This window comes from Uranotaenia lowii, chromosome 3 (assembly GCF_029784155.1).
Source record: "Uranotaenia lowii strain MFRU-FL chromosome 3, ASM2978415v1, whole genome shotgun sequence".
NCBI classification, from domain to species: Eukaryota; Metazoa; Arthropoda; class Insecta; order Diptera; family Culicidae; genus Uranotaenia; species Uranotaenia lowii.
The window spans coordinates 165,356,165-165,378,457 of record NC_073693.1 but is presented as its reverse complement, the minus strand read 5'-3'; the positions used below and the strand labels follow the sequence as shown (position 1 = coordinate 165,378,457).

The following is a 22,293-nucleotide window of genomic DNA, read 5'->3' as shown; positions in this document are numbered from 1 at the left end:
TGTATTCGTTTCACTAGGTTAGTAGGGAAGGGGGCCGTAATAGTCGCGGCGACTCAACAGTTAAAAGAAAAAAAAAAATTAAATAAGGGAAAAGGAAGGGGTTCATAGGGTTTATTTTTCGATATCAGTTTTCCATTAGGGTCCGGTGGTGGCCTCCTGTAGCTGTGGTTTTGATAGCTACGGTTTGGTATCGGTTTCAGATCTTCTGGCCAGCCTTCATCAGGAATGTGTCGAACCCGTTGGATGAGAGGTGGTACTAATAAATAAATAAACAAAACAGACATTAAATGAAGAACACACAAGGGGAGAGTTTACGTGGGTAAGCGGACTAAACGACCAAGTCAGACAGCTTGAGATATTTGTAAATTGGGAACAAATATCCAAAATCTAAGTTTGCCAAAATGTCTCGAATTGGGACACCAGGTAGTCTACCTCGGGCCCTAAGGGTATCCAGTAGCCAAGCCCTCGTTTGACCATACCTTTCACACGTCCTGATCAAGCAATTATTGAGGATGTTTTGAGATGAACCAGTTCAAATTGAAAATCTCTATGATAAACATAAAAAAAATTTAAAATAGACAAAAGACTTGAAAAAAAAAATCCGAGATATGAACTCGAATTATACCTGAAATTTTCCTACCCTTCGAGATCTCAACAAGCCAAATAGGGGAGATGGGGGCATAATGGCCACCTTAAGGAAAACGGTTATTTAACCATAGAAAATAGCGATAATATGAAGGTTACATTATTATTTCGTGTTCAGACACTTGAAAAGCCTATTCCCTAACGGGCTGAGACGTGAAAAACTAGATGAAAAAGTTAAAAAATGCATTTTAAAAAATTTTGCCAAAAGCTGAAAACCAGCCACTGTGGAGGCATAAGGGGCCGTTCAGATACCACGTGGACAGAAAAATGAGATTTTTGACCCCCTCCTCCCCCTCCGTGGACAAGCGTGGATATTGGCAAACCCCTACCCCCCTCCCCGGATGTCCACGTGGACAGATTTCAATTTGTGTTTTAATCTTATTTGACAGTAAAAAAACACAATTTTTTGCCTTTTTTGTTATTGAAATGACTGATTTGAACAAAAAAAAACGATCATTTCCTGATATAAAATAATTTTAAAAAATTTAAATTTCTAAATTATTTATATTTATGCTTTCAGTTGGCTACTAATTGTTCAAACTTAAACTGGAAAGCTTAACCAGTTTAAGATTTTGATTAAAACAAATTGATATTTATTCGCCTTTAAAAAATATTTTGGAAGTAAGTATGTCCACGTGGACATGACCCAAACACCTACCCCCCTCTCCGTGGAAAAGCGTGGACATTTCCATACACCCCCCCCCCCTTAATTGTCCACGTGGTATGTGAACGGCCCCTAATGAGAACCCCCCCTGAGGCAGTATGAGCACCATTAATCAGAGCAAGATGTGCGTTTTTGCCGGGGAATCTAGCAGCGAATTCAATTCGATGAAGTCAGGTGAGTCGTAGATTCATCAAACAAAGCAATAACAAAATAATCTAGGTCTGTTTGTAGAATACAAACAATTCACGCACGCTCATACATTATGTGCCTTGTTCGGAGAATGATGCTACTAGCCGTATAATGTAACAATAAAAAAATCGATCATGAATTGTGAATGGAAAAAATCACCTCGAACAGAAATCTAACTCTAGTCTTTTGATTACCTCTCCGACACCTTACCAATAGGCTAAATTGTCGGATGAAAACTAGTCAAGGTGTGGCGCTATAAATCAATTTTAATTCGCTGCTAGTTTCTACGGCAGAAAATGCTCATTATGCCTCGGTAATATGGTGCTCTATATGCCCCTAGTCAACAAATTTAAGTAAAAACGTGTTTTAAAATTGATAAAAGTGAAAAATCAAAAATTTTATGATGGTAAAAATTGAGAAACAATGTGAACATCATGTTGCAGTGCGTACATTATAGATCAAGGTTATTTTAAGATCATAAGAGCTTATTTCGTGGTGCTCAAAAATTATAATATTTTCGTAACTTGAGAACCAAGCTAGTTTTTTTTAAATATCTCTGTAAAGATGATAAGAAGATTCCTTTTTTTGTGAAAAATTAATACTATAGGAAGAACGAAACAAATCCTCATGAAAATTTATTTAAGAAAATACGCACTTTCGTAGAAAAGCGTAGTTCTCATTATGCCTCGGGTGCTCGTTATGCCCTCATCTCCCCTAACCAGATTTTTTTTGGATGGTTGGTTCATTCGGTTTCATCCCCAAAACTAAAAGCCGCGCGGTGCAGTTATTTATTTTGATTTTTTTTATGGCACTGCGCACCAGAGAGGCCAGGCGAGCTGGTTTGGAAATCATTGGAAAGTTTGGAAAGCACAGTATAGGGTGGCGAGGGTTGCAATCAAGGGGGTCCAACATTCCCGTACAAAGTAAACCAGTAGCTTCGTTCAATGGTTGGTAAAAATCGGTTCAACTGGTTTCTGTCAACTGGTAGATGTTCAACGATCCAATGTTTTGGTCAAAACTGGTCAGGTCGCTGTTCAATGGAGTAAGTAGAAACTAGTCGAAACCAATCCAGCTCGGCAGCAGGATTCGTTTGGACCTGGTAGAAATCGGTCGAAGTCAATTGGAAGGAGACAGGTGAAAAACTGTCAATCCATTTCAGTATGGTACTTTATTGTTGTAAAATGTAACGTCGTTGAGAAGCGCCCGGCACTTATGCAACTAATGTGATAAACATGCCTGCGAGTTTTGTACCAAACGCAAAATGCAACAATAATCTGAGAAATCAACGGTTGGCATTGCCGTCCAAACGCTCGACTCAGCAGTGGAAAAGCTCTCTAAAAGCTTCGCCATGTTAACAATCGCTAACGTAAATATTCGCTTTCAAATGGGATTCCGAGGCTTTCAAATGGGATTTCTTTGAGAAGAATGACCCTGTCAGTTAAACTCTCTTGAAAAAAAAAAATAATTTCAGCTTTTCCTTTGAGAAGAATGTCTCCCGAAAAAATATATAAAAAAATTTCAGCGTTCAAGATAGTTATAATTCCGATAGCCGAATATCAAATGCCTTTTTCAGGGCTACTACAAAATGAAGAGAAAGTCAAATCTGCCTTTTCAATTTTTGGATGATGTAGGAATATTGAAGGGTGCAATGGGTGGTGTGGTTTGATATGATGTGGCGTGACGTGCGATGGATGGTCTGGTGTACGGTAGGTGGTATGGTGTACAAGTCGTGGTGTGGCGTGCGATGGATGGTGTGGTTTGAAAAGGTGTAGAGTGGTGAGCTATGTTGTGTAGTGTGGCGTGCGATGTGTAGGTGTACTCTGAGTGGAGTTAAATGTTTCATGCGTTGTGTATGGAACGTGAAAGAGCGCGGTGTGGAAGCTGTATATTGTGTGTGAGTAGAATGTCATGAGCGCGTGTGTATGTGTTCGGCGATTAATACACGATTGTTTATGCGTTATGTGTGGTGCGGTGGGTGAGCGTAGGACGAGAAAAAGGTGTAGAGAACTGCGGAATATTTCAAATTATTGTTAATCCTAACATCCCCCTTCCTGCTTGTTTTCTTCATCTCGTGCTCTTAAATTGTCATCCCATGCCTTTTCATTTGTCATCAGTCATTTTACCCCGTCATTTTCGTCATGTTATGTCGCGAAATTTTGTCAATACATACATACATCCGGGCTGCTGGTTAATTCTCATCGTTCGGTTACATTCAAACTAATGTTCTAAGCGGCTGAAGAACTCTTAGTTTTATTCCTTCTCAAAACAAAACAAAACAAAGGGCGGGGCTTTCGTGCATTTTTCGATTTTCGAACAGCCAATCATCGATGTTAATCGCAAAAAATCCTTCGGAAAAGGTGTCCGTTAAACGGAAACTTTTCGTGACGCAAGATTTGATTTCAAGTTTCAATTTGCACCTCTATAGTGTTGCCGTAAGACGTAATTCTACGTCAAATAAAAGTTTGTCATATTTAAAGCAATCGAGGACAGTTAAACCAGCTTATGAATAGACGAAACGAGAGCCTGCGACGTACCACAAAAATATATGGAAAATGGGTCAATGTTTGCAAATCTCAGAAAAAGCGTATAACTCTTAAGATTGCTTTTTTTTGTCGTTTTAAGTAGGAACAAGTTTATCGCTGTTTTGACATTGCTGGCAGCAATTTGTGTGGTTGCGGCCAAGGTTACCATGACATCGAGCATATTGTTTGGTCGTGTGAGGTCCATCTTGTCGCTAGAACGAATTTTATAGACTCCCTTAGGGCCCGAGGAAAACCACCCTATGTTCCAGTGAGAGATGTGCTGGCCGTGATAGATTTGGACTACATGTTCGAGATATATCTTTTTCTAAAAGCTATTGATCTTCGTCTATAATTCTTTTTATTTTCATATTTCCCTATATCTATCATCTTTTCTATTCTAATAAAAAGTGATGAACTAGATTTAAGCACACATTTGTAAACCAACAAAATGAGTTTGGCTCCTTAAAGCCTAAAGGTATGAGCCGTTTCAAATAAAGATGTTACAAAAAAAAAAAAAGTTTATCGCCTACCCTTATTCGAATACCTGATGGAGATGAAAACTAAATAAAATAAAAATTTGAGACCTTAGACGTGGGAATTTAGACTTGAGACACGTGATATAACCTGATACTTGAGATCTAAGATTTGATATGAAGAGTGAGTCTTATTTCTCACTTTTGACTTCTCACGACTCATTCCTCACTCCCAAATTCTCGGGTCAAACGTTTTATTTCTCACGCTCACTTTTCACGCCACATTTCTCTCAGCTCACGTCTTATTTCTCAATTCTATAAGGTCACACTCACGTCTTTCTTCTCACTTTCCATTTTTTACGTCTCACTCTTCACGTTTCATTCTGAGGTTACATTCACATTCTAAGTTCTCATGTCACATTCTAGTGTCTCATCTCATGTCACATAAGTTGTCTATCTAGTGCTGTGTTTGGCCATTGATAGTGAAATGGCTGATCATTGCCCCGTAGAATGGCCTATATCATCACCGTTCTTTCACCCTATTCAGGTCATCATTTTGCCCCATCCATATCATTATTTCGCCCCGACGCCCTGGTGGTGAGGTTCCTCAAGCTTTGACATCGAGCGTTGTTGCGCAGGGGTTCTGGGGCGAACTTCGACGCAAGAGACTTTATTATTTACAAATAGTTTATTAAAGGCCCTGCGCACCATCTATTCATCGATTTCAAAGCCGCATACGACAGCTAGAATACCGAGCCTCGGAGCTGCCGACAGACGGAACAGTCGAAGAACAGTGGTGTGGAATCAAGAATGCCTTTATCACGACGAGCCATGGTACTCTCGGTAAAGTTTGTGGAAGAAGGAGTGAATGGATGTCGGATGAAACTTGGAGGATGGTCGATGATCGGAGAAAGGCGAAAGTCGGAATTGAGCAGGCATGTACCGGGTCAGCCAAAGCAGCCGCCCGCTTACGATATGCGGAGCTGGAAAAGGCAGTTAAACGAGCTTGTAGACGAGACAAGAGAGCCTGGACAAACTCCCTAGCCGAAGAGGGAGAAAGAGCCGCCGCCAATGAAGATATCCGATTACTTTATGACATTTCTCGCCGCCTCAGTGGTGCAAGGACTAATGCAAGAATGCCGCTAAAAGACCGAGCAGGTCAGTTATTGACCGATCGAACAGATCAGCTCAAACGATGGACTGAGCACTTCGAACAACTCTTCCGAGTCACGAATAGCGATGGCCAACAGAATCTGCAGCTCGAAGCGCCAACAGTAAGTCGCATAAATGGCGTCAACTCGGAAGCGCCTTCCCTGCCCTATCAGCACAAATGTTGCACCGTCTTTTCGCTGACATCTGGGATACTGCAACATTCCCGGCCGACTGGATGCAGGGTATCCTCGTAAAGGTCCCGAAGAAAGGAGACCTGACAGAGTGCGGTAACTGGCGAGGCATAACGTTGATCTGTACAACCCTCAAAGTACTCTGCAAAGTGATCCTGAACAGGATCCAGGAGAAAATCGACGCTACACTCCGACGGCAACAAGCTGGATTCCGATCCGGACGATCATGTGTGGACCACATCACAACGCTACGAATCATACTGGAACAAATCAACGAATTCCAGGACTCTCTTCTGCTGGTGTTCGTTGATTTCGAAAAAGCATTCGACCGACTTAACCATGAAAACATCTGGGCGGCTCTAAGGCGACGAGGGGTCCCAGAGAAACTAGTCCATCTCATCGAAGCACAGTATGAGGCATTTTCGTGCAAGGTCTTGCACGACGGTGTCTTGTCCGAACCAATCCCGGTAACTGCTGGAGTGAGACAAGGATGTATTCTATCACCGCTACTTTTTCTAATCGTAATGGATGAGATTCTGATTGGATCGATTGACTGTGCACCGAACCGAGGATTGCCGTGGAATCCTTCAACAATGGAGCAACTAAACGACCTTGACCTGGCTGACGATATTGTTTTGCTCGCCCAAACACAACCAGATATGCAGAGCAAACTCGACGACCTCACCGAAAGTTCCGAGGCAGCAGGTCTCAAAGTCAATGTCGGGAAGACCAAGTCGATGGAGATCAACACAGGAAATCCCTCCAGTTTCATGGTAGCTGGGCAACAAGTTGAGAAAGTGGAGTGCTTCCAGTATCTTGGTAGCCAGATAACGCCTGATGGTGGTACCAGGAAAGACATCGAAACCCGGATCAGAAAGGCCCGATTTGCGTTTACGAGTCTCCGAAACATCTGGCGGTCACGCCAGATCTCTCTACGAACAAAAATCCGAATCTTCAACTCAAACGTCAAATCCGTATTGCTGTACGGGTGCGAAACTTGGTGCACATATGCGGTGACGACGCGAAAACTGCAAGTATTTGTAAACCGCTGCTTGCGGAAAATCATCCGCGCTTGGTGGTCTGGAAACTGGATCTCGAATGAGGAATTACATCGTCGGTGTCATCAAAGGGCGCTTGAAATCGAGATTCGGGAACGTAAGTGGAGATGGATTGGGCACACGCTGCGAAAAGATGAAAACGAGATTTGCAGAGAGGCGCTAGATTGGAATCGAGAAGGTCATCGACGAAGAGGCAGACCCAGCAATTCGTGGCGGCGAAGCCTAGCCGCTGAAATCCGAACTGTCGACGAGAATCTTGACTGGGACCAGGTGAAGACGCTGGCTCCGGATCGTCAACAGTGGAGGTCTTTTACCACGGCCCTATGCACCGGAGGATCGGCGCGGGATCATTAAGTAAGTAAGTAAGTAATACGACACGACACGATCGACCGTGACGAGCTATGGAAAATCATGGACGAGACCAGACCGATCAAGGGACGATGGATGGAACCCAGTGCTGTGTGCGGATTTCGGGTGAATTGAGAGTTCATTCGAATCACGCAGGGAGCTTCGACAGAGCGATGGTCTATTCTGCATGAGGTTCAACGTGGCGCTAGAAGGTGTATTTCGACGAGCGGTGAGAGAAATTCGGGGCACGATTTTCATCATATCCAGTCAACTTATCTGCTTTGCCGATGACATTGATATAGTCGGCAGATCATTTTAGGCAGTGTAGAAGATCTACCGCAAACTTAATGATTAATGATTAATGATTAATACGTCCAAGACGAACGCTTTATGCTGGCCTGCGGATACGAGACCGACCGAGCCCGTTTTTTGTGATTTCTTCATTTGAAACGGCTCATACCTTGGAGCTTTAAGGAGCCAAACTCGTTTTGTATGGTTACAATTGTAACTAGTTCACCACTGTCGAAATAAAAAAAAGGGCGTGTCATCGACGACCAATTGAAAACAAACGCGCAGACGTTTCCAAATAGAAATGCTAGGAATATTAATATTGCCAAAAGAAAAAAGAAATTTTTAAGATCATCCTTTCAGCAGACATGTAACCCCAAAACAGCACAACTTGTGACAGATTTAATACCGATGTCGCTGGTAGTGAATCTGCGCTGGTGGTGGTTGATGCTGCGGTTGAGCGGCAATCGGTGGCGGTCTAGTCGGCGGATAGCCTTGAGTAATGCTGCCACCTTTCGGCATCTAGAGAAAATTGGAAGGCACACAATTCAAACTGTACACATCTAAGAAATTCTTTAAGGCGTGAAATATGAGGTGCTGATATTATACAATGATATATGAATGAAAAGTCGTAATGGGTTCTGATGAAGAAATGTTTTCCGTGGACCTATATTTTTGAATGATTATGCCAAATGTGCTATGATGATGGAATGTGAGGAAATGGTGCATTTAACAATATCTAGTAAGATCAATAGCGCTTACTTGTTGGCTGGAAGCGATCGCGTGTATGGGGATGGCTCCTGGTCGAAGAGCTGACGTATACACGATACCCTCCGGTAGATGAGTAGTGGGTGGCGGTTGTTGAGGTGGTGGTTGACTCTGTCGCATATCTTTGCGATCATCATGTTTCAGTTCCATATGGTACGGAACGCCTCGATCCTGAGGAATCTTCTCGATCGTTATAGCCTTCAGCTGCGGAGGTGGCCCAGGGTTAGTGGGAGGCTGCGGAATGCCTTGTTGATCCAAGGTTATATGATATACATTGGCCGGTGCCGAACCGGGTCCGGGACCAGGCTTCACAAGTTCCGGAGCTTTCTGCGAGGGCTGTGGTGGTCCGGGTTGTGGTGTCATTTCCACATGGTATGATTGGCGCATGGGCATCGCTATGTTACCTTGGTAGTTGGGATAGATTATTTGAGGCTGCGGCACTGAACGATTATCCTGGGGATTCGGTTGCGGTGGAGGTGGCGCACTTGTCGGGTAGAACATTGTACCTGGTGGACAATACTGGGATTCTGAAAAACAGAAAAAGAAAGGCAGTTATTTTGACAGAACTTCTTGCCCGTGCGCAAGTTTATATTTGTCTGTGTTTGGGAACAAAAGCACAAATGATTGGCCATCCCAAAAGTGAAAAGCCATTCTGTCTTGTTAGATTTGTCGGCTTGTTAGTCTGCTTTCGTGGGATGGGTAGGAAAAGGGCAACCATGAACACTCATTTTTTCGTTCATCTACTTATTTATGTACATTAAAATTGCTACCAAAGCACCCAAAGACCATTTATTGTTATTGACTGTTCACATTGATCGACATTTGGTGATTTGTTTAGTGGATAATGATCTTTAAATGCCTAAACATTGATCAACGGCTAACCAAGGGGCATATACTTAGTAATAATCGCGAGTGCAAAAATGCATGTATAAGTGAAGTATTCGAAAGCGTCTTCGAATTTGAGATAGACAACCAAAGACGAAAAATCCAAAATTGCGGGAATCGAACGCGCTGAAATTTTCAAAACCAACTATTTCTCATCACCACAAATGTTGAAACGCCTTTCATGAAGCAGGTATCCTGTTAACTTGCTTGGCATCACATTACCATTGATTTGTACAACACTAAACTAACAATTGGAGACGTCTTGGAAAACCTAGACCTTGTATATTTGTATTCTATTTACAAATATCATAAAATGTCTGACTTGGTCGTTTAGTCCTCCTACCCACGTAACTTTTCCCTCGTTTATGTACCCTATTCATGTTCACTACGTCTTCTTAACAGACCAACCTCCCATCCGTTGAGTTCAACAAACACCACAAGAAGACTGCTCCAGGAAGACGACAACACTGAACCCAGAGCGCACCCCTTCCTCTCCCAATATTAAATTTACACTAACAGTTGAGTCGCCGCGATATTACGGCTCTCTCTTCAACTAACATAGAATAATCAAGTGGATACACTTGGCAAAATGAAACTTTATAAGAAAAATGCCTTAATAAACGAACCTATGATTTTTTCTACTACCATGCAAAGTTATCTAAAACAGGATCCAGGAGAAAATTGACGCTACACTCCAACTACAATTTGGATTCCGTATCAAACAATTATGTGATTCGTTTTTTTTGTACGGCTGCGCAACATAGTGCTCATGGACGGCTACGTATTTATGATCAGTTGTCTCGAAACGCGAAACTACATCACCGGTATCATGAAAAGGTAAGAGAGATCCAGATTTGAGACCGTAAGCGGTGATTCTTATGTTGTGAAAAGATATGGACGAGATGTGAAGAGGATCCTTTGTTTGAAATCCAGATGGACATCGGAAAAGAACGCAGGCCCAGATGTTCGAAGAAATACATGCTGTCAGCAGTTGGATCGTCTACAGTGGAGATCTTTCATTACGGCCTAATGTGTCGGATAATCAGGGCTGGAACCTTCCTTGAGTATAAGTACTAAACTGCTAGGATTTTCGTCTATGGCCTCGAGTAATATCAGTAAACAAAATTCCTTAAAGATTCTCTCAGAAATTCTCTCCAGTTAAAAATTCTATGTTTTATATCCGAAAATGTGTTGTTGTCCCTTTTTTAATAGATTCAAAAATCAATAATCATGCTGATCATTTAGGTTCTCGATTAGTTTTCTCTGTAGAACAGTAAATTAGATTTTAGAGCAGCGTGAATTAAATGAAACGACGAATAAATATATTTCTTTGTCCTAACGCATAAAGTTCTTTCTTTGGGTGTAGTCATTTTTACGCAAAAGTATTTCAGCCGTATGTGATAGAAATATTGATATTTTTGCATCACAGCATGCGAAAATACAACACGTGTTGTAAAAAAAACTTGAAGGCCATGCATAGATCTTGAAAATATTTTTGCATGGCAAAATTTTCGAGGAGAAAATCGGGTGTCGGTACGACGTCCGCAGGTGGAGAATCCAGAGGTAAAAAGGGCATACGTTGAACAGCTAGAGTCCCGAGCCTCAGAATTGTCGACAGACGGAACAGTCGAAGAACAGTGGTGTGGAATCAAGAATGCCTTTATCACGACGAGCCATGGTACTCTCGGTAAAGTTCGTGGAAGAAGAAGTGAATGGATGTCGGATGAAACTTGGAGGATGGTCGATGATCGGAGAAAGGCGAAAGTCGGAATTGAGCAGGCATGTACCGGGGTCAGCCGAAGCAGCCGCCCGCTTACGATATGCGGAGCTGGAAAAGGCAGTAACGAGCTTGTAGACGAGACAAGAGAGCCTGGACAAACTCCTTAGCCGAAGAAAGAGAAAGAGCCGCCGCCAATGGAGATATCCGATTACTTCATGACATTTCTCACCGCCTCAGTGGTGCAAAGACAGATTAGTTCAATCGATGGACTGAGCACTTCGAATAACTCTTCCGAGTCACGAATAGCGATGGTCAACAGAACCCGCAGCTCGAAGCGCCAACAGTAAGCCGCATTAATGGCGTCAACTCGGAAGTGCCCCCGCTGGCTGAAATAGAAGTGCCAATCAATAACATGAAATCCAACAAAGCACCTGGGATCGATTGGGATACTGCAACATTCCCGGCCGACTGGATGCAGGGTATCCTCGTAAAAGTCCCGAAGAAAGGAAACCTGACAGAGTGCGGGAACTGGCGAGTACTCTGCAAAGTAAAAGTAAAAGTAAAAAGGATCCAGGATAAAATCGACGCTACACTCCGAGGGCAACAAGCTGGATTCCGATCCGGACGATCATGTGTGTACCACATCACAACACTACGAATCATACTCGAACAAATCAACGAGCTTCAGGACTCTCTTCTGCTGGTGTTCGTTGATTTCGAAAAAGCATTCGGCCGACTTAACCATGAAAACATCTGGGCGGCTCTAAGGCGTCGAGGAGTCCCAGAGAAACTAGTCCATCTTATCGAAGCAACAATACGAGGCATTTTCGTGCAAGGTCTTGCACGACGGTGTCTTGTCCGAACCGAACCAATCCCGGCAACTGCTGGAGTGAGACAGGGATGTATCTTATCTTTTTCTAATAGTAATGGATAAGATTTTGACTGGATCGAAAGACTGTGCACCGAACCGAGGATTGCTGTGGAATCCTTCAACTATGGAGCAATTAACCGACCTTGACCTGGCTGACGATATTGTTTTGCTCGCCCAAACATAAGCGGATATGCAAGACCTCACCGAAAGCTCCAAGGCAGCAGGTCTCAAAGTCAATGTTGGAAAGACCAAGTCGATGGAGATCAACACAGGAAATCCCTCATGGTAGCTGGGCAACAGGTTTTTTTTCAGGGATTTTCATTAGAGCAACAGGTTGAGAGAATGGAGTGTTTCCAGTATCTTGGTAGCCAGATAACGCCTAATGGTGATACAAAGAAAGACATCGAAACCCGGATCAGAAAGGCCCTATTTGCGTTTGCGAGTCTCCGGAACATCTGGAGGTCACGCCAGATCTCTCTACGAACGAAAATCCGAATCTTCAACTCAAACGTCAAATCCGTATTGTTGTACGGGTTCGAAACTTGGTGCACATATGTGGTAACGACGCGAAAACTGCAAGTATTTGTAAACCGCTGCCTGGGGAATATCATCCGCGCTTGGTGGCCTGGCAATTGGATCTCGAATGAGGAACTACATCGTCGGTGTCATCAAAGGGCGCTAGAAATAGAGCTTTGGGAATGTATATGGAGATGGATTGGGCACATACTGCGAAGAGATGGAAACGAGATTTGCAGAAAGGCGCTAGAATGGAATCCAGAAGGACATCGAAGCAGAGGCAGGCCCAGAAACTCGTGGCAGCGAAGCCTGCCGCCGAAATCCGAACCACTGATCACACTGACATGACGCTTAGAACAAAAATTCAACCATTTTCTGTCTAATTTATTTTGTCAGATTTTGTAGGTTCGCAATACCGACGGCAGGTGGCGAACCTGAAAAATATGACAAAAAATGCCCTGAAGGAAAAATGTTTTTTTAAGTTCGGTGGCATTTCCTAACTGAGATAGCATTTCTTCAAATCAATCGATGCGCACTCTGGAATCGATGTTGCGTACTGTTGGAAAAATTGTCCAGTCAATATAATCAGTGCTTAGTGTCAAAATTTTTACCACTTTTTCCCAACACCAGTGAATTTGCTTTTAGTGATTTCTTACGGTTGGAAATAGTTTAGCCGGGACGTACGACAAACGCTTTAAACAGAACTAAAAAAATCAAAATCAAACGAAAATCATTATTCTTATAACTTGCTTTGCTTCTATTGTTTCCATCCTTTCTATACACTCAGAAATGAAAAAAATATTATTTTTCATGTATTTTCACGCTTTACCGTGCCAACTCACAGTGTCATTTCTCTGGGTGTAAGTACTGAAGATTTCTCGCCGAGAAATATCTCGGTTATTAAAATTTATGCATTGCACTCAGAAATTTAAAAAATATTAAAAGCATTATGTTTTAATTACTCTGACATTTGACTGACATTAATATCCAGAAATATTAAAAAATAACTTTTTCAATTATTTAAATTTATGCACCCGAATAATTTCTTGGCGTGTAATGATCCAATGTATAAAATTTAATAACCGAGATATTTTGTTCAAACAAACGCTTTGTGATTTGTGCGTTTGAGTCCCAACTAAACGGGTATGAGCACGTGCTAGATTCTTCAGTTGTCGCTCAACTTGACTGCATGCAGATTCCATTCTTTTCGAATATGTGATAATCATCTTTAAAAATGATGGAATCTATAGCAGCAAAGAGTTGATAAGGGGAAAGTGCATTTGTTTTGAATGCCATGGTCAATAATGCACATTGACCATAGAACTGGTACGAAAATTAAACGATTTTCGTTTGCTTTTTCTGGTTATATCTGCTTTAAGTGTTTGCCTTTACGTCCCGGCTCAAACTTTTTTTTTCTCACCACCAGATGTCGCTTCCAGAACAACCTCTCATTTCTCAATGCATAAATTTTAATCGCAGAAATATTTCTCAGTGAGAAATATCCCAGTAATTACACCATGAGAAATATCCTTGTGCGTAAAGAGGGAGAAACGTGTAAATACCTAAAAATTAATTGTTTGATATTTTATTTATTTTGGAGTGTGGGATTCTTAGGGAAGCGACATCTGGTGGTTAGAATAAAAAGTTTGTGCCGGAGGCAAACGCTAAAATCACATATTTTAATAGAACTGATCAACGTGCAGTCAAGTTGAAGATGTGGCGCAACTTAAAAATCTCACATACACTCAGAAATAAATAAAATATCAAACAATTAATTTTTAGGTATTTTCACGTTTCTCCCTCTTTACGCACACGGATATTTCTCATGGTGTAATTACTGGGATATTTCTCACTGAGAAATATTTCTGCGATTAAAATTTATGCATTGAGAAATGGGATGATTGTTATGGAAGCGACATCTGGTGGTCAGAAAAAAAAAGTTTGGGCCGGGACGTAAAGGCAAACGCTTAAAGCAGAAATAATCAGAAAAAGCAAACGAAAATCGTTTGATTTTCGTATAAGTTCTATGGTCAATGTGCATTATTGACCATAGCATACAAAACAAATGCACTTTCCCTTTAATAATTCTTTTCTGCTATAGATTCCATCCTTTTCAAAGATGATTCACAAATTCGAAAAGAATGGAATCTGCATGCAGTCAAGTTGAGCGGCATTTTGCAACTGAAGAATCTAGCACGTGCTCATACCCGTTTAGCTGGGACTCAAACGCACAAATCACAAAGCGTTTGTTTGAACAAAATAATATTTCGGTTATTAAATTTTATGCATTGGATCATTACACGCCAAGAAATTACTCGGGTGCATAAATTTAAATAACTGGAATTGTTATTTTTTAATATTTCTGGATATTAATGTCAGTCAAATGTCAGAGTAATTAAAACATAATATTTTTAATATTTTTTAAATTTCTGAGTGTACTGGCAAGGAATATTGAAAGAAGGTAGTGCCGAGAGCCATATTGGATTTTTTTCGTGACGTCACTGTTGCCAAGCTGTCGAAGGTTTATACTGGTAGAACTCAAATTTCAATGTTAAACACATTAAAGAACTAAATTAAAATCCCATTTGATTCGGATTATGTTGTAAGGCCACTAGTTGATTGTGCTATGAGGTTTCTTTGTGTTTAATAGACTGCAGTGTGTATTATTCTTGAACTTGTTATTGAATGCACAGTCATGCTCTATGTGAAACGAGCAAAAATAATATTTTTCCCCTTTCAAAAGGTCTGATTGGTAGTTTATGGCAGTGCACCTCATCGTCATGATTTGAATCTAACAAGGTGTACCATATAAATTTCTAATTTAGAACAATTAACCCCAATAAAACCATTGCAACTTTGGTTTACTAAATTCCAATAAAAGATTGTGGTTGGATTCGAAAAATACTATTTTTGGTTATTTTATTTTATCAACGGTTCAAACCTAACTGATTTCAACATTTATAAGCAAAATTTTGAACTAATTATCAAGTTTTGTCAATTTGAGTTAGGATACCTCAGCAACTTCAATCGTCTGAATTAAAGCAAAACAATTACTACATTCAACTTTTTTAGTATCAGCCTTGAAGAACAATAATATTTCTAGAATTGTGAGCCTTCAAAGTTGAAAAAATCTTCAATTTTTTTTAATTGCTAACAAACATTGAAAAAATTCCATATAAATTCACAGATTATTGGCAACAGTGACGTCACAGGCGGTACTAATACTAAAGCAAGGCTGCCTCGGCACTACCTCCTTTAAATATTCCTTGACATACTGGTCTATACTGGTTACAAACCTGTTTCACAAAATTTTAATATAACTTTATGCATTGCATCAATTTTGGACAATGAATGATTCGGAGGTACACATTTTAATAGCTGTTTTATTATTTTTAATGGTCAGATTTTTAACCGAATACCTGAAAACGAATTGATTTTTTTTTAACTGTGACTCATTCTGTACCTCAGAAAAAAAAACTATACCTCATCGTGTCGATCTCCAATCATTCTATGAAACTGATTGACTCATAGTAAAAAATTATAATCTTGGTATAAACCTTTTTATTTCTGATTGTGGGTACCATAAATCCGTTGTTTCGTTATTTACAAGCGTAAATGCTTTTAAGGCTATGCTAAAACATGGCAAACGGGAATGGCTACGTTCAAACTACGAAAATGAAATTTAAAAATGACCTAATAAAACACACATGAATAAAATAAAATGTAGCATTTAAAAAAAAACTATTTAAAACCTTTGAAACTAAATAGGTACTGCTGCCACGGGTGGTAAAAATTTATTAAAAAAACATCTTAAAGGTAAATTTTCCAATGCCGAAAACAGGCGCACGACACAACCGTGCAGAGCTCTTCTCTATTTCTAAGTTTTAAAAGAATAATTTTAAATGAACGATGAAAATTAAGTAAAATTGTTTTTTTTTTATTTTAAATGTAGGACAATGATGAACATGATACGTGGGATAAATGATATACGTGAAGGTGATGTAAGCAAAGAAATGTGGGATAATGTATTTCTTTGTGGTTGTTTTTTTTCATAGACACAGGAAAAGTATTAAGTAGTAGGTACTTGTAGCGAGAAAAGGAGTGTTGTAGATAAATAGTATAGCAAAAAGGTCAACTCACTGTTCCACAGAACGGCACGGGCCACTTCACCTTGGCCTCGTCTGCCTTCCTCGTGCTCTATATATTATTTGCGATTGATTTTTTTTATCATTTATTTCGGTGGTCACATTCATGACATTCAGGCACATTACGATAGTGGATTTGTTTGATTTGTGGAGTTTTGAATTTCAATTCGAAACGTTCGAGAAAAGAAGGAAAAACAATTGGTAGGAATAAATATGCAATAAAGAGTTAAATCAAATGCACTAGTAGAAAGAAGATTGGCAAATTTCGACAAAAACGATATGAGTTTGGAAGGTTTTGAACAAACAGAACCGAAACTAAACCTTAAAAATAGTTGAGAAAAAATAAACATTACCGCAAAACTTGTTTCTACCATGAAAGTTGATTTATCAGTGTTCAAAATTTGCAATTTCAATTCGAAACGTTGTGGGCAAACATGGTACTTACTTTGCGGCTGCGGAGGTGGCGGATAAGATTGACTCGTGCTCGGTTGTTTGTAGTAGTTCTGCGGCGATGGACTGTGCGTTCGTTTGGCCACTGCGGGTGGTGGAGTTCCCTGTTGGAAAATATTCAATATGTAGCTATATAATATATAAGTCTACTCGACGAATCAACCGTTTCTCAATTTTTGAGCCTTATCAACATGTACTTTTTTACAAAAACAAAAACGAGTTCATTTTATCACGACCATGAAATGGAATAACGATACTCGATTACAATTACCTTATGTATCAAATGTTGGGGATGTGGTGACATGGAGGCCGGAGCACGTTGAGGAAGGAAAATTTGCTGCTGGGGAATATTATGGATGGCAAACATTTCCCTGAAGCAAAAATAAAAATTATCAACAAGCGTAAACGGTTAAAAATGAATGTTTTTGAAAATAGTGCTACTTACACAGATTCCTTCATCTGGCGCTTTCGATTGTCGTCCTCGTTGAGAACCTTTTTCAGCTGGAGGAACAGCTGCTGCTTCTCGTTCCGCAGCTCCTGTAGTTGTTTCTCTAGCATCTGGATTTGTTCCTTGGTTTCCCCCAGGGTCATGACATCCTGTTTCTCCCGGGCCTCTCGCTCCTTGCGTTGACGCTCCTCTTCAACTTCCGCTTCCATTTCTGAAAATAGCAGGAAAAAAAACCAAATTTGTATTGATTTTCTATTCCCTTCCATGGTCCATTATTAGAGATGGGAAAAATACCTTGCTTTTTCCGTTCCCTTTCTCGCATGATGTGGCGTTTGAGGGCGTTCCAAAGTTGTTCCTCTTTTTCAGTTTTGGCTGCCGGTTGCGCGGGAGGTTGCGGAGGAACCGTTTTTAGGTATTTCTTAGCACTCATGGTTCAAAATAAACCAAATTTACCGATAATTCAATAGATCCGAAGAATTTTGCAGCGACGGACGAGAAAAAGCTTGACGTTTATTGAACAACTTTCTCTTTGAAATAGACTATAACTGACACGTTTATTAAAGTTTATCTTGAAGATGGGTACATTGCACTGCAAGAATATGATTATTAACAGTCAAAAACTCGGTTTGGAGCCAAATATTTCAGGTTATCCTTAAACATGATTAGCAACGTTAGTTCTCGGACATTATCAAATATTTGAATTAATGCTTGTAAAGTGTTCTAGTTTCAACTCTTAAAGTCGCCAAATGATTCCTAAAATAGAAATTTTACAAGCTAAATACTATTCCTCAATTTTGAGTTCGGTTGGTAGAGAATCACAAAATTTCGATGAACTATCCCCCAATTTTAAGGTGCCGGCGATGAGTGTATGTATTGCGTGATGTGCACAGGGATGCCAGGTGTTGAGGATGAAAAATCTGGGCAATTTTGAAAAAAAGTCTGTGTGTGTCTGTGCATAAGGAAAATCACAAATTTGGGACTTAAATTAGACGAATCGTGAGAGCGGGGGGGGGGGGGGGGGGGGGGGGGGGTTGCTTCTGCTATGGTGTTCGGGTTATTTTCGAGTTAATAATTTGATAACTATATAACAATTAACAAACACTGTTTCCTACCAAGTACCATGCCGATCTTATTTAAAAAAAAAAGTTTAATGAATGATTGGTCAAACACCAATGAATACAAGCCAGATTTCAGTCTAATCTGCCACTTACGGATCAAATCCGATACATGAATATTGATTTTATCGCTCAATTTTGAAAGTCTGTAAAATCTGGGCACTCTCAGCAAAAATCTGGGCAAAATCTGTGTCTGACCAATATCTGGACGAAGGGTCAAAAGTCTTGGTTTTACAGACAAATCTGGGCACCTGGCAACCCAGGATGTGCATGTAAACAAAACCCGCGGATATTTTCAACACAAATGTACACCCCCGTCCCGTTCAAAAGGAAAAATGTCTTCGATTGTGTGTGTGAATTCACGTTCTTTCACGGTAGTATCGCGCCAAAAGTTCTCCTCAGTTGAGGCAGCGTTTAGTAGACTCCGGGAAGTGTTGGCCTCAAAGTTTTATTTGAACAATCATTCCAGCAATTATTCCAACAGCAGCATGTCCACAATCGTCCAGAAACGAGGAGCCTTGATTGTTTTCGAAGGTTGTGACCGGGCCGGCAAAACGACACAATGTAAAAGGATAGGTAACTTGCAATAACTTCCACTAAACACAAGTTCAATAGAATAATTTTGTCTTGTTTTTAGTTGAACAGCTGACGATTGCGGGTCACAAAGCCAAATTTATGAACTTTCCGGATCGAACGACCCAGTGTGGAGCGCTCATCAATTCGTATTTGACTAACAAGGATAATTTCACTGATCAGGGAATCCACCTGCTGTTTACATTGAACAGATGGGAAGCAAAGAAACAGATGGAACAGTTACTTCTGGGCGGAACCACGCTTATTGTAGATAGATATTCGTACTCGGGAGTAGCTTTTAGTGCGGCCAAAGGTATTTTCAAACTAAATACCTTTTTTTCTTTTGTATCTTTTAATCTAACTGATATTTCTAGGACTGGATATTGACTGGTGTAAAGCACCGGAATCGGGCCTTCTGAAGCCGGATTTGGTCGTTTTGCTTACGCTCAGCCCTGAAGCGATGGCCAAGCGAGGAGGTTTTGGTGATGAGCGATATGAGGTACCCGAACTACAGAAAAAGGTGATGGACAAGTTTAATCGGTTCAAAGACGATAGTTACTGGCAAACGATCGATGCCGATAAAACGCCAGATGAGTTGACAAAGGAACTGTGCGAGGTGGTGCTCACATCGATGAAATCCAGCTCTCAGAAACCATTGACTAATTTATGGTGATAATTTTTCGGCACCAAAGAGGAAGTTGCCTTTGTATGCCGTTTTTGTTCAACCAATTTGAGTAAGTTAGTATACATATCCAGCGATATGTACAAAAAAGTTGTTCTGAAAAAGGTGGATGGATAATGTTCCATAATAAGATAAAGTAACGAATGTGATTTGTGTAAAACTATGTAATTAAATAAAGTTTTTGTAATTTTGCTAAGACATGAATAAAGTTAGTTCTAGAACATGTTTGAACCTCTTTTTATTGCCAACAATTTTATGATCTATTTTTTTTGGTTCATCTAAGGAAAACTGAAAAAAACTCAAGAAACTCGATCTTGCAGAATCATCAATGAAAATAAGTGCTCCAAGTTTTATTTTGGCAACCGCAATAAGTCGCAGGTTTCCCATTTTACTCGGGAACAAAACATGACACTCTTGAACAATATGGAAGACCTGGAGCTCGGAACCGTCGTCTAGATGAGGACTAAAGGCTTTGGATTCATGGGCATGTGAGATTATTTACGGCGCGTTCGTTAACTGATTTTTAGGGTCATCGATTTGTTTGGTAGATGTCAAATCACCTTTTGCATACAGTTTGTTTAATTAACGAACCCCAGCATCGATAAAAAGAATCACTTCGATAGGAAAAATCAATTTACGAGCACGCCGTTAGTTAGAAAACGCCTGAATGTATACAAAAGGGAGGTTTCAAAGAGGCAACGGACTTTTTTTTAAATATGTAAAACAAAACTCACCACAAAATCACGTCACAGTCACATGGCCACCTTAAACGCGTCGCACATTGGATAGCGAATTATAGATACAAGTTTCGATCAAAGAGAAAATCAACTTAAGGTTATAAATGCATAATTGCAAAATTCACCTTTTAAAATTGTCTAGGTTCATATATAAAATAAATTTAATGCTTTCATAGAGTTTTGTTTGAAGGATTTAACCATTTTTTCTGATTGGACAACTCCGAATGACGTTTTTTGATCTACATCTTTATTAAGGCCTGAATTCACGCCAAAAAATATCCCGCATCACGCAAACTGGGTCAAATGTGACTCAAACGATGATGAACTTTTCCAAAGAATGTATTCCCTGCTTTATCGACGACAAGCAGGACGAGTTGACAGATTCGAATCTGCAAATTTGCGAGAAAAAATATTCGACAGGTGTGCAGCCGGAAATTTGTGTACTTTTCATTTGCAGCGTTCAGTTTCCAGATAAAAGTATCGTAAGCTACGTTTCAAGGTCTAAAGTTTATCTAGTGTAGTTAGGTAACTGCAGAAATGTATTACAATTCAGTGTTTATTTCGCGTAGCATTTTAAAGTTTGGAATTTGCTGACGAAAGTTGTAATTTGGACAAAAAGCGTGTTCAACAGGCAATTGAAATCGGTTTCAATCGATTTCGATTGGTAAATTGTTGTTCAGTCAGCCAATGTTGTGATCGAAACGAATCCAATTGACGTTCAATGAAGCCAATCGAAATCGATCGAAACCAATCGAGAACGATCAAGCTCAGAGGCAGGATTCGTTTCTATCGATTTCTATTACACTAACACACATGCAGTTGTTTACTGTCAAAAACAGCTGGTTCGATTTGTTTTTAATTTCTGTCGTGCAGTGCAAGTTACAGTGGAGTCAACCGGTGCAGCGTCGGTGGTGCTGTGTCAGTGGTGTTGTGCCAGTGGTTCTGTGCCGGGGTGGTGGTGCAGTGCTAGCAGTCTGGTGTGAGTCAAATCAGTTGCTACAGGGAGTCCGTGTTGATGTGGTCCGTCTTGGGTGGTGCGGTGCTGGTAGCATCCGTCGGTGCGGTGTCGGTGTTTCTGCGTAGGTCTCATTAGTCAGTGTGCTTGCTGCAGCAACTTCTTCTTCTTCTTGCTGCAGCAACTGGTCAAAAAGTGTGGTGAAAGTGTTTGTCAAATAGAGTAAGATGCCAAAATAAATTTTAAATTAATACTTTGAATTTTATTTCTTAATATCATGATGACATTTAATATTATGTTTGTATGTGGGATAGATGCTCAAGACTATTTCCCTGGCAATTTTATCATTAATTTCCAATTTTTGAAAAGGTGTTTCTGGCAAAAAATAGGCCTGAACATGTTGGTTGTTCACCAAATCCGGATAAGCAACAACAAAACTCGATTTTTTCAGTTCGCACATTCGTCGGACTTTATCGCGGTAGACATACTGACCCTTGCTTTAAAATCGGTTAGCGATTTCGGTACGTGTACCCAACATAGAAACCCATTCCTTGATGCTATGCACCTTGGTATCTTCCAAGTTTTCCGCCATTCCTTCAGCAGCTTTCTCAGCCGCTTTGCTATAGGTGAACATAATCGTCATCGACATTCTTTTCATAGAAAAGTTCCCGATCGTCTAGATGAATTCCAGTTGCGTGATCACGACGTCGCATCTCAGCCTCAGCGTTTGCTGTCCGCAAAATTTGTGGAAATGCTTGAAGCGCGCAGCCGAATAAAAAATGAAAACAAACTAAGCGCATTAGTATTAGTGTCTGGCTGTTCATTCAGCAGCCTGATAGAAATCGATCGAAGTCAATTGGAAAAACAGCTGATCAACTGTCAATCCATTTCAATTGAT

General features: G+C 40.4%; 2 protein-coding genes across 3 annotated transcripts; one reads left to right on the top strand and one right to left on the bottom strand.

Annotated features, from left to right (window-relative positions):
• Positions 1–7,821: 7,821 nt before the first annotated feature.
• On the bottom strand, positions 7,822–17,876 carry LOC129758067 (uncharacterized). 2 transcript variants are annotated; one of them, XM_055755496.1, is made up of 7 exons: positions 17,628–17,876; positions 17,331–17,544; positions 17,157–17,256; positions 16,881–16,989; positions 16,431–16,487; positions 8,293–8,825; positions 7,822–8,052 (listed from the first exon to the last, which is right to left on the bottom strand). In XM_055755496.1, the coding sequence occupies exons 1-7, from the start codon at positions 17,761–17,763 to the stop codon at positions 7,933–7,935; spliced, it is 1,269 nt and encodes a 422-aa protein (XP_055611471.1). In that variant the 5' UTR covers positions 17,764–17,876; the 3' UTR covers positions 7,822–7,932. The 2 variants fall into 2 exon arrangements, with proteins under 2 accessions (XP_055611471.1, XP_055611472.1); XM_055755497.1 differs by lacking the exon at positions 16,431–16,487.
• An 838-nt stretch (positions 17,877–18,714) lies between these two features.
• LOC129758068 (thymidylate kinase) lies at positions 18,715–19,928 on the top strand. The gene is made up of 3 exons (XM_055755498.1): positions 18,715–19,024; positions 19,086–19,334; positions 19,396–19,928. The coding sequence occupies exons 1-3, from the start codon at positions 18,784–18,786 to the stop codon at positions 19,692–19,694; spliced, it is 789 nt and encodes a 262-aa protein (XP_055611473.1). The 5' UTR covers positions 18,715–18,783; the 3' UTR covers positions 19,695–19,928.
• Positions 19,929–22,293: the final 2,365 nt, after the last annotated feature.